The sequence below is a fragment of the Ailuropoda melanoleuca genome, chromosome 14, assembly GCF_002007445.2.
Source record: "Ailuropoda melanoleuca isolate Jingjing chromosome 14, ASM200744v2, whole genome shotgun sequence".
Lineage (NCBI taxonomy): Eukaryota > Metazoa > Chordata > Mammalia > Carnivora > Ursidae > Ailuropoda > Ailuropoda melanoleuca.
In genome coordinates, this window is record NC_048231.1 from 953,804 (window position 1) to 971,899 (window position 18,096).

Genomic DNA, 18,096 nt, shown 5'->3' on the forward strand with positions numbered 1-18,096 from the left:
CTTATTTCACACATCCAGGATGTTTACTGCGCCTTTCACAACTATGGTTCTAATTGAATATTTCAAATTCAATGAGAAGAGTCTGTCTAAAATTCCATGAACTCTCATTTATTTATGCTCTCCAAGAGGGGCTGATGTTCAGATACTCCAAGAGTCATTTTAAATTTATCTTTCAAGTATTTTTCATAATTAATTTTACGAGTTGTGCCTTCTCGTATTTTCTTATGTGAATATCAGGTTTCATTTTGTGATCATTCGGCAGTTATAGGTGGAAAGGAGGAAATCCCAAAACAGGTTGGGAAGGTAGTTGAGCAAGGATTGAGACAAAACATCGACCACAGTTACTAAGAAGTTCGTAAATCACGTGCAGCTGCGAGTGTTGGATTTGTAAGCCAAACCAGCGATTTCTCTTGCTTCCTCATTTTCACTGAAGTGTTGTTACATTCTGGCTTCTGTACCTCCTGGTCCATATGCAATAAGGCTCAACACCCATTTCCTGCTGCCAGTTGCCTCACACTGGTGGATTTATGGAAGAGATCCACGAGCAGTTGAGCCACTGGAGACATTTAAATCATTGTCCTATAAAGGCAAACTTTAAATTTCAGAGCCAAGCCCAGAGGCAGTGTTCAGGGCTTGGGCCATGAAACAGTCATCTCCAATCCTGGAAAACAGGACCACTGCCCCATGCTACATGGTCGTGTCCCCTTCAATTACTAGAAAGCCACCTCTGACAAAAATAATATTCAGAACGTCACCTGGGGTGCAGTCAAGGATCAGAAATAAATCATGTCTATTTTCTATTTTCTATGCCACAGTGAGTGCCTGGGCATTGCAAATTCAGTTAGTGAACAGTGTTCAGACTTTAATAGGTATTGAGAGTAAACTGTATTAGAAGTGATAGGTTGGAAGTCTCTCATTAGTCACACCAGACGCCCCCCCCCCCCGCAAAGACATCTGCTCACCTGAGCCATAGCAATAGGGCCATCTTGTGCCATTTTTTGTATTTGTCCAAGCACAAGAATATAACTTCTTCATTTGCACTGGTTAGGCTCTGTGTGTTCCCCAAATCGATGCAACTGAACAAAGAGTTATTAAGCACCCATTCTAGGGCAGATACTGTGTTTAGAACAGGAGTTAGACAAATGAAGAATACACGGTCCATACCTGCATGGAGCTCTCAACATAGTATTGGAGTTGGACTTGTAACCAATTAACCATAATTTAATGTGAATTGGAGAGCAAGAAGAAAGGGAGTGATTCATTCTGCCTGGAGCAGGGAAGTCTCTATAAGCACCTACATCAAAGTTGGCTTTGAAGGATGAGCAGGGCTTTGCCGGGCAGAGTTCTACACTGAGGAATAAGCAATAGAGGCAGAGGCAACCACAGGAGCAAATACTCAGAGCGTAAAGAGCGTGCTGTGAGACAGTGGTAAGATTTGCAACTCTAAGATGCTGAATTCTGAGTAGAAACAAGCCTTGAAAATCCTTTGAGGAGTGTTGCTCAGGTTTAATGGTCCACAGAATGTACTCAAGAAATGCAGACTATTATAACAAAAAATAAACAAGTACACAAAAATGGCCATTAGCGGCACTTTATCAGTTAGAACGTCAGACTTCATAAATAGAAATCCAAACTCAACCGGTTTTAGCAAAAATGGAGAGTTTTTAGGAGCTTAGCAACCAAGGGACAGGACAGCCAGGAATGTCCCCAAACCTGAGGAACACCTGGGACTGGGGCGTGGTGTAGGCGAACCCCATCTCTCATTGCAGGTGCCAGCTTCACGTCTCCTCTCTTGGCTGCTGTTTGCCTTTCTTTGCAGAAAATTTGGTTGTTTGTAGCTCCCAGGTTTCCAGTCTTACAGCTTTAAGCTCCTGGGAGAAATCTAGTTTCCCAGCATCAAAAATCTTGAGGAAGGATCTTATTGTGTCTTAGACTGACACCTGGTCCAACCTCTGTGGCCAGAGAACACGGTGACACCACCAGGAAAGGGCGGGTGGGGCTGGGCAGACAGGGCCTTGGGCACCCACTTAGAAACTTCAAAGCAGAAAAGGCGAAGAACTACAGCTGCTGAGTAAAGCAACTGCCTACCCGGAGTGTGAGGTGTAGCGTTCTCAGGTGACAACTTGAAAAGCCAAGCAATAAAGCCTAACTAGGGAAAGCTCTTTGCAAAGTAGGTGAGAAGCAAAATGTCAGCTAAGGTTCCGTGTGAACAAGTGCAAGACGACCTGGAAGACAGTAGACCAGACTCTAAGATGCCGTTCTAAGAAGAGCTCTGCTGTCCACTCTTCTCTCTCATGAGTACGAAAGGTCAATGACACATTTGTTTCTAGTAAGCATTATAATGAACAGTGAGCTGCAGGTCTTCACTCACCCCAAGCTGGGGTGCACACTTACCTGAAACACCACAGGAGCCCTGGTGCCCAAACCTACAGGTAGAGATAATGCAAATACAATTTGGGGTGGCGGGGAGGAAAGTGGGGTTGGAGGCGTGGGGCTGTATGGCCAGAGGCAGCATGGTATCCTGGAAAGACTTCCCTGAAAGGCAAGATACCAACTGGCTATGTCCTCTCAGGGAGATCACTGGACCTCTCTTTGTCTGTATTCTTTATACTCTGAAATTTAATGATTGAACAAAACGGTTTCCTAAATCTCTACAGCTTTCTCTCCATTGATCTAAAGATTTAAAAAATTTTTAAATTTAAATTCAATTTAATTAACATATACTGTATTATTAGTTTCAGAGGTAAAAATCAGTGAGTCATCAAATGCATATAACACCCAGTGCTCATTACATCAAGTGCCCTCATTAATGCCCATCACCCAGTTACCCCATCCCTCCCACCTCCCCTCCAGTAACCCTCAGTTTGTTTCCTATAGTTAAAAGTCTCTTACGGTTTGCCTCCCTCTCCGTTTTCTTCTTGTTTTATTTTTCCTTCCCTTCCCCTTTTGTATTGTTTCTTAATTCCACATAGGCGTGAAATCATATGGTATTTGTCTTTCTCTGACTTATTCTGCTTAGCATAATACCCTCTAGTTCCATCCCATGTTGTTGCAAATGTCAAGATTTCATTCTTTATGACGGCTGAGTAATATTTCATTATATATATTATATATATATTTCATTATAGATGTGTATATATGTATATATATAAAACATCTCTTTCAGATAAGCACCTGCCAATCATCTCTAAACATAAAACAAACCTCGTCTATTTTCAACTAATTTTTCATAGCCATTTATATTAGTCAAGGTTCTAGAAGCAAGAGAGAGCAAACTCAAATTAGGATAGTTTATTTAAAAGGTGGTCAAGGTACAGGGCTATTGCGCCATAGGGTTCCCTAATCCCCCCACTGCAGCATCACCTGGGAGCTTGTTAGAAATGCAAATTCTCAGCAGCCACCTCAGACCTATTGAATTAGAAACTGCAGTGGGGGTAACCTATGGTTTAAGGAGCCCTCCAGGTGATTCCAATGCAAGTGAAACATTTGAGAATCACTACATGTGATACCACAGGGGAGAGGGCAGTACCCACGTGTAGCAATGGTTCTAATCACACTTAGATCTGAAGGGACAAGGAGAGGGAGTGATTAGAAAAATCTGGAAGGAGGGGCTTGCCTGATATGAGTTATGACTTTTCATTAAGGTAGGCACCCAGCTAGGGCTTCCTGAAAATACACCTTTCCTTTGATATCTCTTAGGGACTCCCCATTGATCAATTGGCCGAAGTCAGAGGGCAAGAGAGCCTGTTTCCGAAGTCCTTGCTGTTCAACCTCCACAAAAAAGGGCAAGCAGAGAGAGGTTATGGGGCAGGTAGAAGGAGAATCTGGAAGGGCTAAGTCATCTGATCTACCACACTTCTACAATAATAATATTACAATCACAAAATCGGGGCTAGACCATATGATCTTCTAGCTTTAAGTTTCTTTGATTGATGATTCTTTGATGGTTCTTCCAACCAATCTGTTGAAAATCATACTTTAAGCATAAAACTAACTTTGACTATTTTCAAATAATGTTTTACAAGTGTGTTTCTTTTAAGTATCCATGATCTTTTCTGTGAAGATGCTACAATCACTGAAGAAGCATCGAAGACAGAAATGAATCCTGAATTTTGACTTGGAGGTTGGAAGCCACAATCATCACTTTGACATTTTGTCTTATAAAAAGAGATAAAGTATTAGCAATTCAACAAAAGAGTATGTGAAAAGCTGTATTTCAGCTTATTTTTTTAACTCATATTTCATCAAATTACAATGGCAGCAAATATTCCTTGTAGCGAGGGAGTATTTACTGTCACATTGGTTGGGTTTTCATTGAGGTCCATACGGAATTTGCAAGTTACTCACTTATTAGGTAAACACTTAGTCCTAGAATTATTGAAAAGAGTCTGCACGGTGGATGTTTTCACAAGCACTATACCAACTTTCTGTTTCAATCTGTACCACCTTATTCTTTAAAGCCCAAACCCTCCCAGCACAGCACTGCTTTACTTATCACATACTATTTACTCTCTGCAGCTCTGAACACTTTTTTAAAAAAAGATTTTATTTATTTGTGAGAGAGTGAGAGAGAGAGAGAGAGAGAGTGAGAGCACACGCAGGGGGAGGGGCAGAGGGAGAGGATGAGGGAGAAGCCAGCTCCCCACTGAGCAGGGAGCCCACCTCAGGGCTCTATTCCAGGACCCTGAGATCATGACCTGAGCGGAGGCAGACACTTAACTGACTGAGGCACCCAGGCGCCCCTGAACACTCTTGATTCATTTCATAAAGAAATACCTTTTAAAATAAACTGGCTGTTGATTATATTATTATCCACATTTTTTGTATCAAAAATGTTTTCAGACTTGCTAATTATCTTATTGCAAATGGTAATCAAATGTCCATTAACTAAAAGCTAGATTTTCAAGCTGTAAATCTGAAATGTGTGGGTACCTACATGTGCATATTAAAGTGACCTTTTTAAAAATCTTTTAAAACCTAATTCATTTTTATTCACCTAAAACCCGTAATTGGAAGAAAGGACTAATAATTATTCTATTTCTGTTATATACATCTTGTCCCTAAAACAGTATGAATTTATTCTATCTGGAATGTGATTTATTTTCTCTACCAATAACTAACTGTAAAACTAAAAAGTATGTCACTGCTCGCTATTTTTACAACGTAAAAATAAAAATGTCTAGCACTTAACACCTACCATGTGCCAAGAGCTTTACATATATGATCTCCTGACAACAAATACTGTAGGGAGGATTTTACTACTCCCATTTTCTAGAGGAGGAAAATGGATCTTCAACAGCCCAAATAAGGATTTTCAAAAGTCAAGGCTGGTCCAGTTTCAAAGCTCATATTCTTTCCAGTGTAATTTGTTGCCCTTCCCATTTCAGCCCATCAGCATTGTTGAGCTCTTTCTGTATGAAGAGGAAATAGTTCTGTGGGTACAGAAAATAAAGACAATTATTGTTCAGAGAGCGGGGAGATTAATTTCAGCCTGGACAGTTACAGAATGCTTAGCAGAGGATGGTAGATTCCAGCAGATGCTAGCACAGGGCAGGGTTTGGATAGGAAGAGCGCCTAGAACAGCCTCCAACAAAGGAAAGTGGGGATTTTGTCCTTTTAGTTGCTGAGAGCAAAAGAGGTATTTTTTTTTTTTTTTAAAGATTTATTTATTCTACAGAGATAGAGACAGCCAGTGAGAGAGGGAACACAAGCAGGGGGAGTGGGAGAGGAAGAAGCAGGCTCATAGCAGAAGAGCCTGATGTGGGGCTCGATCCCATAACGCCGGGATCACGCCCTGAGCCGAAGGCAGACGCTTAACCGCTGTGCCACCCAGGCGCCCCAAAAGAGGTATTTTGAAGAGGGATGATGAGTTGGAAGCAGAGTCTCTTGAAGGCAACATTGGCAGGAGAAGGCAGAATGCACAGAACAGACAGAATCTGGAAGGAAGACATCTATTTGGAAGTTGTTCAAGCAAAACGTGCTCTTTAAAGAGAGATGGGACTTCCCCTTTAGAAACACGTATGGCAGTGGGACCCTTTTTTCCCTGCTAAGATCCAGGCATTTCACATGGTTGAAGTCAAAAAAACACCAACAATAACCGTATCTTGTGCTTGTAAACTGCTCATACTTATCCTTCCTGGTCATGGTCTCACCCTTGCGTGATGCAACCAGGGCACCCTTTACCCTGGGACCTCTGTAGGCCAGAGGGGCTTCATTCTTACTTGGGCAACCCATATATTTGTCAAGCACATGTTCTGGATTCATACTCTAAAGAAGAGGCTGGCAGGGCGCCTAGGTGGCTCAGTCTGTTAAGCATCCAATTCTTTTTTTTTTTTTTTTTTTTTTTTTTAAAATTTTTTTTNCAGAGATAGAGACAGCCAGCGAGAGAGGGAACACAAGCAGGGGGAGTGGGAGAGGAAGAAGCAGGCTCACAGCGGAGGAGCCTGATGTGGGGCTCGATCCCATAACGCCGGGATCACGCCCTGAGCCGAAGGCAGACGCTCAACCGCTGTGCCACCCAGGCGCCCCAAGCATCCAATTCTTGATTCAGCTCAGGTCATGATCTCAGGGTCCTGAGATCCAGCCCGGTGTCAGGCTCTGCGCTGGGTGTAGAGCCTGCCGGAGATTCTCTCTCTGTTCCTCCCCTCCCCCACCCCCCTTACATTTCTTCTGGCTCCTTTCTCCCAAACAAAATAGCATTCTTAACTGTGTTGTTTAGATCATTTCTGGACCTACATCTCCATCTGCCATCAAGCATTAATTTCCTCAGCGCTGCTCGAAGCTGTCACCTCTCCCTCGACTATAGCCCCAACCACACCCATGTTTTATTAAGTCTACAATTGCTTTCCTAATTCCAGCTACCTCTTGTCTTGCCCATCCTCAGTCTCTGACTACTGCAGCCCTGGGATTCCTTAGACCTTCATCATCTGGAGAGTTAGATTATAGGTTAACCTTGATGATTTTTGCTGAACATTCATAGAAATCCGGAATGGATTTTTAAGTATTCCCAAGGTACCTAAGAAAGAATGTTAAATCTATTTGGCAGATCCTAGATATGAATCAGCAGAAAACTATAAAATTGCCTTTAACATTTTTTTCCTTTGGTGATAGCCTCGGTCTTAAATAATTTCCCAGATGATAGGAAGTGTCTTTCATTGCAAAAGAACAAATAACAATTTTTAAAAAAATCTCTAAGCCCCATTAACAACTCCCTGAATGTTTTTTAATGTGAATAACTTGGGCATCTGTCCTACTTTCGCCTAGCACTCAACTCCCTTCTCATTTAGGGGGACCATCCCCCCACCAGTTACATAAGCCTTGTTGGGAAAGTGCCCCATATCCCACAATGGAAGCCAAAGGAGGCTCTTTTTTTTTTTTTTTTACCCATTTGTTTTTTATTTTTTAAATATTTTTATTATATTATGTTAGTCACCATACAGTACATCCCTGGTTTTTGATGTAAAGTTCGATGCTTCATTAGTTGCGTATAACAACCCAGTGCACCATGCAATACGTGCCCTCCTTACTACCCATCACCAGCCTATCCCATTCCCCCACCCCCCTCCCCTCAAAGGAGGCTCTTTAAGAGGTTTAAACCTCTCCCTGCCCCCAACAATAAGGGCAGGCATGACTGGGTTTCACCCCATCAGACCCTCCTATCCAGAACTTTAAATCTCCAGACACCAGGATGGTTCAAGTTTCATGAGCAACAGTGGCAGCCTGGTGGTGGATAGCGATGGAAACAGCAGGATCCTGGAGGCCTGTCCCCGGCTGCTCAGCTGTGAAGGCCCTCAGTTCCTGCATATTTTTCAAGGTTCTGAGTCTCTTCACCCCAATCTATCCAGTAAATTTCCCTTTTGCTAACCAGCCATAAGAACTTTGTAGGCTCCAAATTGAGAGCCCCATCAAAGACGGACTCCCCGGGGCCTTCACGTGCACCCAACCCCACAGCATCCTCCTCTCCTGTCCTTTCCCCCTTCTCTCTGATGTCCCCACCCACTACTTCCCTTGTATTGTCGCCTCTCTATGACTGACACTCTCTGTTCTCAGGGAGGGGTCTATGGAGAGATTTAGGAAGGTTTAGGAAGACTTTCTGGAATTCTTGCCAGCTGCCCTATAGGAACACAATGGCAGACATTCTTCAGGGATATGGCTGGTCATTACTTTTGTTGAACACCCAGAAGCAAGTGTTCCCCCCCGGTAGGGGGGCTGGCTGACTCCTACGTGAAGGTGGAGAGGGAGAACCTCAATGATACACCAACCCCACTGCTCTCCAGAGTCACTCCAGGCACTGATGTCAACAGCAGGTGGAGTTTCATTGGCCATACGGTAAAAAGGCCTGTCCTGAGGGCTCTGAAATACTCACTTTATCCCAGGAAAACCAAAAGAAACTTAGAATCAACTTCAGAACATTTCCCAAAGAGATCAGCTCAATAAATTGAAGCAAGATAGGTAAGAAAATGCTGTGTCATATGAAGAAAATAAAAGTAAAAGTGCTACCCTGGTCTAGTATAAATCTATAGCTTGGTTATTCCTGGAGTATTAAATGCAGTTCTGGAAACTGTACCTTTGAATACACACCCCTGTGTCTCAGTTGGTAAGATATTAAATGCAGTTCTGGAAACGGTACCTTTGAATACACACCCCTGTGTCTCAGTTGGTAAGATACTGGCATTAAGACTACACAATTATTTTGCTTTTTATAACACCATATACACTATTCTTAAAACACATACAAATAATGTAATGGTATTAATCATATTTTACATGAATTGATTAATTTTACATTAATCATATTTTAGATGCAGTGGGAGTGTTTATGCTTGAAGTAATAACTTCTTGTTAAAATAAGTAACTGATTCTAATTTGTTTTCTAATCCTGGATTTTCATATGTTGAGCTTGCTTCCTTGAATGATACTGTTTGCTTTTCATTAAGTCTTCACGTTGACTTTCTTCTAGTTGAACCTTTGTCTCTTCTGCTCCTCAAGTCTTGATTTCTTTGTAATGTGAACTGAAGTATTTACCCACACGCAGGTGCACATGAAGGTAACTACGATCCCTACGTACCTTGCGGCATCACTACCACCCTCCAGCAATGTCATTATTGCCCTGAAAAGCTTGGAAAATATGCCCTGCTGACTGTAGAAACCCTTTACTTACGAATTCCTTGCTGGTAAGCTCTCCTGGAATACATTCTCTTCCAAATGGCCCTGGTGAATTTCTCGACTGATGGATTAGACAAAGTATTCACAAGGCAGCCTCATAATTCACTGTAGTCAAAAACCAATTCAGGATAACCCAAAAGACCTGTGGCTATTGGCCGAATTGTGTGATAGCTCGTTAATTAAGAAGTTATTGATGCCTACTACATGTCTGGCCCTCTGCAAAGTGCGAGAAAGACAAGAAGTCATGATACCTGCCCTCATTTTCTTATGGTCTAAAAGGGGCAAAGCCAATTACACAGTCATTGCCATGAACAGCACTAAATGCTGAATGGGTAGACAAGCCAGCTTTTACTCCAGCAGCCAACTGACTGCTCAGCCCTTTGCAACTGCCGATGGTCCACCAATATCTCCTCATTTGGGAATTAGCTTTTAAACCATAAGCTCATGGAACAGTTCACAAAATATTTATGCCTTATGCACGAGCAGAAAAAAATAAATGGGTAGAAGAGCATGCCAGGGTACAGATAACGCTGTTAGCGTCTACGCCTGTCACCAGGGAGGAGCGCAAGGCAGGGACTGGCAAAGGCAGCTGCTTGGGCAGCTCCACTGTGATTTAGGCCACAATCTAAAGACAACTATGCACAAGTTTCTGCCCTGAGGGATATGGGGAAAGCTACATGATCAGTATCAGGTCATTTTCACAACTGTTGTGGGTGTCTACACTTAGCAGGGAGGTGGACTGACATGGCCCTTGAATCTAAACCCACAAGGTTAATCCAAGGTCCACATTCATCCAAGCCTTTTCCCCACTCACCTAGATTCTACTGTCCCTTCCATGTCCTGCTCAAGGCCTAAGATCAGCTGTCTGGGTCCTATGTCCACTTCCAAGGGTGCTTACTGCCACCGAATGGCTTAAGCAGAGAAATGGATTGATCAGATTTGGGTTTTTAGAAGAGTGCTCTGCAGTGTGGAGAATGGCTTGAGAGGGAGTAAAACCAGAGATAGAATGACTTGTTAGGAAACCACTGGAGTGGTTTGGGGGAGAAATACTTGTGGCCTTACAGAGGTGGTAGCAGTGAGGTCAAAGAGGGATTGGTTTGAGAGCCACTGCAGAGATAGAACTGACATAATTTGGCAAATGACTGGATGTGGTTGTAGAAATGAGGGTGAAAGAGTAGCCAAGAGTAAGTATCAGTTTCTGTCCAGGACAACTGAATTGATAAGGCACCATTCTTAGACATGTCGAATTTAAGGTGCATGAAAGTCATCCAAGAGAGACGGACGGTGGGCAGTTGGACACACAGGTCCAGAGTCCAGATGGGGACACAGATTTGGGAGTCATCAGTATATGGACAAGTCATCAAAGCTATAGGAGATGTTATGGGTTGAATATATCCTTCCCCTTCTCAACACATGTTGAAGTCCTAATTCCCACTATATCAGAATGAGACCTTATTTGGAGATAGGATCTTTACAGAGGTAATCAAATTAACATGAGGTCTTTTGGGTGGGCCCTAATCCCATAGGCCTGGTGTCTTATAAAAAGGGGAAATTTGGATGCAAACACACAAACAGGGAAAACATCATGTAAGGATGAAGGCAGATACTGAGGTATTGCTTCTATAAGTCAAAGAATGTCAAAGGCTGTCAATAAATCACCAGGAGCTAGGCAAGAAGCATAGAATAGATTCCCTCTCACTTGCCCCAGAAGGAAGAAACCCTGCTGACACCTTGATCTCAGATTTCTAGCCTCCAGAACTATGAGGAAATACATTTCTGTTATAAGCCACCAAATTTGTGGTACTTTGCTATGGCAACCCTAGCAAACTCATACTGGAGGGAATGAGAGCATCCAAAGAGAGAATGCTAACTGAGAAATGCAGATAACTAGGGCTGAGACTCAAGAAGTCCATCAATTAAAGGGATACGAACCTTTTTTTTTTTTTTTTTAAAGCAGCCAAAAAGGAGAGGGGAAGAAACAGGAGGATGCAACAATATAGAAGCCAGAGAAAGAGAGTAGAAGAAGAAGGCCGAGGCGGAGAGTTTGTCGACTGTGGAAAGAATACTGTTGGCGGAGTAGCAGTGGCAAAGGCATCGGCGTTTACTGAGAAAGGCATGGAAGGTGAGAAAGCACAAGCAGGAAATGTTGACAACAACAAATGCAAAGAGAAAGGCCATAGTTTCTATACAGATTTTGAAAATACAGAAATCATGTTATTTTAAGGAGTAGACAAATCATCCCAAATCTGGTATGTAGGGGATGGGGCTGGACACCTATGCAGATGGATGGATGCAGGGAGAAGACCAAGTCCCTCTGCCTTGGTTCATGGTACACTTGGGGCAAAGAAACCAGAAAACAGGAAAATGATATCCCAACATGGAAAGCCCTGATATAGTGACAAATTCTAGGCTTCATGGAAATGAAGTGTTGTAGGATGGAACAAAGATGATAGAACCAGGTCATTTGGGATATATATATATATATATATAGTTTAAGATTTATTTATTTATTTATTTGAGAGAGAGTGCATGAGGGGGAGGGGCAGAGAGAGGGAGAGAGAGAATCTCAAGCAGACTCCTTGCTGAGCACAGAGTCTGACTTTGGGCTCATGGCGGGGCTTGATCTCACGACCCTGAGATCACAATCTGAGCCGAAACCAAGAGTCGGAAGCTTACCCGATTGCATCACCCAGGCTCCCCAGGATAGTCTTGTCACAAGAAAGATAAATTCTTATTCACAGTGCAAAAGATTCATAAAAATCATGCATGGTGCTGTAATTTAATAGAAGGTGTGAAATTTTCTTTAAGCTTCCTGAAATCTTCCTACCCAGAATTCAGGGGAACTGATGTGGCATGTTAATCACCTCCCTGCCCCCAAGGTCATTTCAAATGTTCAGTCAAAATCCTCACTCACTGTCAGGGCCATGTCTTGGCCAGAGATGAGGAATAAATATTAAAGTGTTTGTTTTATTCCTTTGGTAAGCAAATGGGAGCAAATCATCCCCTGGGAGTACTGTATTTGCCCAGGTGAGGCAAATCACAGCAGTGAGGCAAGTGCTGGAATGTGTACTGCACTGGTACTGACGGCTGAGCATAATCGATTTAAAAATTCTCTCGCAGAAGCAGCTCTTGCAGTCTGTTAGGCTTGCTCTCCCCTTGCAATCCTAAATTTATCTAATGCAGTGGAAGATACTTCGGATGTTCACACTGTCTGGAAGATGACTTAAATTTACTGCAAGAGCCCTGGAATAATTTAAAGGGTTCTGCCGGCATCGCCTTCTAAACATTTCTTGAATCTATCTCCTCTTGCCATCCTTACCCCTCCCATCCCCCACATGATGCCCTCCTCCTTTGGCTTTTTCTTGCATAATTGACTGCCAAGAGCTCCCAGGCCCCAGGATTGCACAGAGTTGCTGCCATGTGAGGATGGAAGTTATCTGCTATCAGAGAGAAAGCTCTAGATAAACCTTGACCCACACACCCTATAGCCCAGAGACTAATTTTCCTGGCTACCATTTGTTTTGGCTAGAGGAGATTTGGCAACTCTTATTCATTCATTCATTCATTCATTTGCTCATTCCCACTTACTGGGGGGTCTCCCGTGTGGCAGACAGTAAACTAGGTTATCTGGGCTATGAAGAGGGTGAAGACCAAGTCTCTCTGCTATGGTTCTGAGAATATTGGGGCAAAGAGGCTGGAAAACAGATGAATTATAACCCCACATGGAAATTGCTGATATACTGACAAATCTTGAACTTAATTAAAATCAGGATCTTGAGGAACCTGAGCCTGGAAAGGAGGAGAAACTGAAGACTCCAGAAGTAGGAACCATACTTACAGGGCAACCACTTCAGATGAAGAAGATAGGGCTGGTCACACAGAGTAGAAGCATTAATATAAAAGAGACGGAGGAAGGCAGGACAAGAAATTAACCCTCTAGAGCTATGAACACAGACTAGATGCCCAGAGGGTCCAGGATAAGCACTGTGGGGAGTAGTCCTGGGGAATATTAGGTGGTGGAGAAATTGAGGCCAGCAAACAAAACGAAGGAGGGTCAGAGGCAGAAGTAGAGCCATAGAAGAATTCAAGAGGAGAGAGTTTTAAAAAGGAGATACCAGTTAACCATTTCAAATGCGACCAGGAGGTCATAGGGACTGAAGGTCATGGAAGAAACACCCATCGATTGTGGTGATAAGGATGTCATGAGTGACTCATGAAGCAGTTTCAGCAGACAGGAGGGGAAGGACGTGGAAGGAAGAGGAATGGAGGCAGAAGTTGGAGAAATTGGAAGGATTCAGCGTCAGGGTCGAGTAAAGGGTTATTCAAGATACAGGGGAAAGTTCCTGCTCTGACGAAGTAAGCTGTACAGGACTAGTCCTCCCTCCCACTGCGAACAAAATAAAACTGGACAAACCATAGAGGCAACTGTTTCCAGGCATTAGCCAACAGGTGGCCTGAGACTGCGATCTCTGAGAAAGGTCACAAGGCGAGGCCCTGGATCTCCAGCTTCTGCTTGGAGACGGTTTCCTCCCTGTGGAGCAGAAAGGTGAGTCTGAGGAGATCCCTGAGGCACCACTGAGTAGAGGAGGCACAGATCAGAGTTTGGGGCCGCTGGAATTCATGGGCTGGTTGGAGAGGATGGACCCGTGCCTCCCGACACTGTCACAAGCAAATACAAGCTCGCCTGTTTCTCAAGCCATGCATTGAGCACTTCTCCCCCTCCAACCCCTGGGCCTACATCCTGTGAACTCCTATGTGAGTTTCAGGACTCGGGTCAATGTCGCCCACCCTCAAGGGCATTCCTTGACCACCTGCGTTCCTCTGTGCGTGCCTCACTTCCCTAATTACACCATACTGTACTGTCACTTCCAGTGCATTAATTTTTCTTCCTGGCTTTTGGCTTTTTGGTAGTATGGGCTCTATCTTGGCCATTTTTTGTGTCCCCAGTCCTGGCACTCAGTAGCTTTTCATGAGCATTTGTCGAGTTGCCGGCCCCTGAGGAGAAACTAAGTGTAGCCCCCAATCACGCTATTTATGTTCAGGAACTTTCAAGTGTCTCTGCTTCAGCACTTAACACACGCTCAAGAAACGTGTGTTTAATGACTACATGAATACACTGAAAGATTAGAAATGCCCTAATTAAGGATTAGAACTAATTCTTACTTGTTTTGAGCCTCTTAGTCCTTTACGAACACACTCACTATTCAATAAATATTTATGAAACTGGTAGATTAGCAGGAAAGTCAGTAAACTCCAGACACATCAAGATCCCCTCACCCCTACCTAGAAACAGCTTCTCAGCTCCTTTTGGACTTTCTAGTCCAGCGGCTCACCTCTGCTCCAGCCTCCGCCATGTCCCTCAGGGTGACCCAGAAGTCCTACGAGGGGTCCACCTCTGGCCCCGGGCCTTCAGCAGCGGCTCACACACAAGCGTGCCCGCTGCCCGCATCTGCCCCTCAGTCTTCTCCCGGTGGGCAGCAGCAGCAGCTCGCAAGATGGCCTGGACACCAGCGTGAGCATGGGCATGGCTACGGTGGGCCTGGGGGACATCACAACTGTCTCAGTGAACCAGAGCCTGCTGAATCCCCTTAAGCTGGAGGTGAACCCCAACATCCAGGCCGCGCACCCCCAGGAGAAGGAGCAGATCAAGACCCTCCCTCAACAGCAAGTTTGCCTCTTTATCACAAGGTGCGGAACCTGGAGCAGCAGAACGAGATTCTGGAGACCAGGAAGAGCCTCTGACAGCAGCAGGAAACAGCTTAGAGCAACAAGGACAACGTGCTCCAGAGCGACATCGATAAGTTTGTTGGCAGGTGGACACAGCGGTCCAGCAGACGCCCAAGCTGCAGGTGGCACTTGGCAATATGCCGGGACTGGCGGAGGCCTTCATTATAAGTACGAGGAAGAGATCAAAGAGCGTGCAGAGATGAAGAATGCATTTGTTGGCATCGAGAAACCTGCTGGGGGAAGCTCACAAGAACGAGGCAGAGCTGGAGTCTGCCTGGAGGGGCTGGCCGGCAGCGGGAAGAGGAGAGCCGAGCGCTGCAGCCACAGATGTCCCACACCTCCGCGGTCCTCTCCACGGACAGCAGCCCCTCCCTGGGCCAGATGGCGTCACCACGGGCTCAAGATCCAGTACCAGGAGATGGCTAGCCGCAGCCGGGCGGAGGCCGAGGGCTGCCCCACATCAAGTAGCAGGCGCTGCAGAGCGCGGCTGGGAAGCACGCGGATGAGCTCGGACGCAGACGACGGAGATATCCGGGTGAACCGCAACATCAGCCGCCTCCCCGCCGAGGTCCAGGGCGTCCAAGGCCAGAAGGCTTGGGGGGAGGCGGCGCTCGCTGACTGCCAGGCAGCCTGGGGGGCGGGCCAGGAAGGACTTGGACGCCAAGCTGGCTGAGCTGCAGGCCGTCCGGCCGCAAGTTGCGCAGGACTTGGCGCGGCGGCTGTGCGAGTGCCAGGAGCTCATGCGTGTCAGGCTGGCCCTGGACGGCGCGGTCGCCACCTACCCAAGCTGCTGGAGGCGGGGAAAGCCGGCTGGAGTCTGGGATGCAGAACGTGCCTATCCGTACCGCGACCGCCAGCGCTCCTCAGGTGCGCTGAGCTCCGCCCCCGCGGTCTCACCAGCCCTGGCCTCCACCCCACTCCTCAGTCCAGCTGCAGCTCTGGGCGGCTCCAGCTCCTCCAGGCATGTGCGCGCCTCCTCCAACCAGGCCATGGCTGCAAAGAAGATTGGGACCTGCCATGGGAAACTGGCATCCGAGTCCTACGATGTCCTCTCCAGGTGAACAGCCACTGAGGTCCCTCCTGGCCTTCCCCCTCCTGTGGCTGCCATAGAGCCTTTGGGGAAAGGAGCTGTGCAGGGGATCCTGGGGAACGGAAGGCCCACCTGAGGTTCAGCCCCAGTCCTCAGCCCACCCTTGGGGGAGTCCATGCCCTAAGTACGTCACCCTGTCCATGCCCCAACTAAAAAAGCCAATTTAGGTGTCTTTTCCAAAATAAAGCCCCAGGTGGTTCTGTGCAGCCCCCCCCCCCCCGCCCCGCCCCGCCCCATCAAAAGGGGTTTCCACATATTTGCGTCTTGAAATGTGAGCAGGAACGGAGACTGCACTGGCAATTAATTGCTTTTAGATTTCCTGAATGCCAGATGCAGCTGACTCCAAGGAGCTATCACATTTAGGATGGGGCAGCAAGGACGCGATGGCTTTTCTCTCTCTATCTTTTGGATGAAGGCCATTAACAGACCTGCTGAGTTGGTCTAATCATCAAGTACACAGAAAAGAATCAGCTCTCCAGGATTTCTGGCAAATCTTAATAGAGTAATTATAAAATTTATTATGTATGTGGTTCTATCAGGGGTTTAGATCAAAGCGAAATGTATGAGGCTTGATATCTACAAAGCCTTGTTGAGGGACAAAAGGAGAGTTTGTCATACACTCTCTGGAGAAGATGGCAGTTTGTGCCTCGCCCTGCATCCCCTTCTCTCCTCACCAATGCGATGCTCACAGTCACAAGCTCCACAGTCTCTCCGTCCTCTCAGAGTCTCAGTTGTTCCAATGACACTTTTTGATCTCCCAGTAACTTGGAATAGCATTCACTAAGACGCATTTCTATATGGCAACAGTCAGAGGAAACTTTGTCCCATCTCAGATTTCACACGAATTCTTTTTCTGGAAGCTGCTGACAGCATAGCTTCCAAGGATTTTCTAAGGTCCAGCATGGCTTTTGGCAGAGTCTCCTTAGGGCATAATTTCTGCACTACATAATTTCTGCACTTCAGATGACCAAGGCTGGAATGCCAGCTCTGCTTCTCACCATGTTGTGCTCTTGAGCAAGTGACCTTTCCTTTCTGAGCCTCCGCTTCTTCGTTGGCAAGAAGGAGAGTGATTCCTACCTGGTAGGGTTGTTGTAAGGAGTAGATGAGATGACGTACTTTGTTGTTGTTTTATTCGCAGAACATGATAGCTCCCGGAATGGTGCCTTTCACCTAGACGCTCTCAAAAAATATTTACTGATTGAATTTTACTTAAGCTCAAACCATATACCATAGGCAAAATCTGACTTATAAAGCTGGAATTTTTCCCAACTCTAAATGCATTTCCCCATATAAACAAAGTTATAAATTGTGGTTTGACCGCAGATTAGTACTAAAGTCCTATTTAGCGCACAGCGTTGCTAAAATACTGTCCATTTGCAGTGGGGAAGCACAGTCATTAAGCAAAACAAGACAACACTGACTAAACACGGTTTTATGTTATCCTTGAATGTTTGCGGTTGAGGAAAAGTAGATGTAATTTAAGGAAGAGGAAGAAGTTGTAAATAATTATTGGAGGGATCCCCAGGGAAACTTCTGTGTATTCCGCAAAGCCTCTCAGTGTTGATGCCCTGCATCTTTATTCTGTTGAGTTTCCCATCCAACCTTAGGACTTGCTTCTTTGATACAGGTATTCCATTAGCATCAACTCCTTGCTTATCAATGTACCAAACATTTCTTTTGGCTCACAAATGGTGGAGTTTCAAGAATATAGTCTCATTTCCCCAGAAAAAGGAAACTGGAGGGAAAAACAGGATGCATGAGAGAGAAATCGAACAAAACAGATTTTTTTATAGTAACTCTAAAAACAAGTTGAAAAAAAATGGGAAGTGAACGGAGTTAAAAATAGGTGTGTGTGTGTGTGTGTGTGTGTGTGTGTGTGTGTGTGTGAGAGAGAGAGAGACAATTCTACCTCAGGCAATCATCTTAATGAAGAGGTAAGGAAAAAGCAAAGGAAAATGGCATATGCGCTCTCCCTTTCTGAGGGCGAAAATGGGAGTGGTGGTCAATTTCAGAATGGGAAGTTCCCTTTTATGGCTTCTCTGTGGTATATCAGCCATTCGAGAACTTCGTTTCTGTTCTTTTTTTTTTTTTTTTTTTTTTATTTTTTTTTTTTT

At 45.0% G+C, this 18,096-nt stretch overlaps 1 protein-coding gene across 2 annotated transcripts in view; it reads right to left on the reverse strand.

Annotated features, from left to right (window-relative positions):
* Positions 1-18,096, reverse strand: part of SLC35F4 (solute carrier family 35 member F4) — a 238,667-nt gene that overhangs the window by 33,038 nt on the left and 187,533 nt on the right. The window contains exon 1 of one of the 2 annotated variants that reach the window (XM_034642831.1): positions 13,580-13,624. The exons of the other annotated variant lie outside the window; for it this stretch is intronic. Within the exon in view, the coding sequence (XP_034498722.1) occupies positions 13,580-13,604 (25 nt within the window). The 5' untranslated portion in view covers positions 13,605-13,624. Of the gene's footprint in view, positions 1-13,579; positions 13,625-18,096 lie in introns of those variants that run through there. 2 annotated transcript variants of the gene reach the window in all.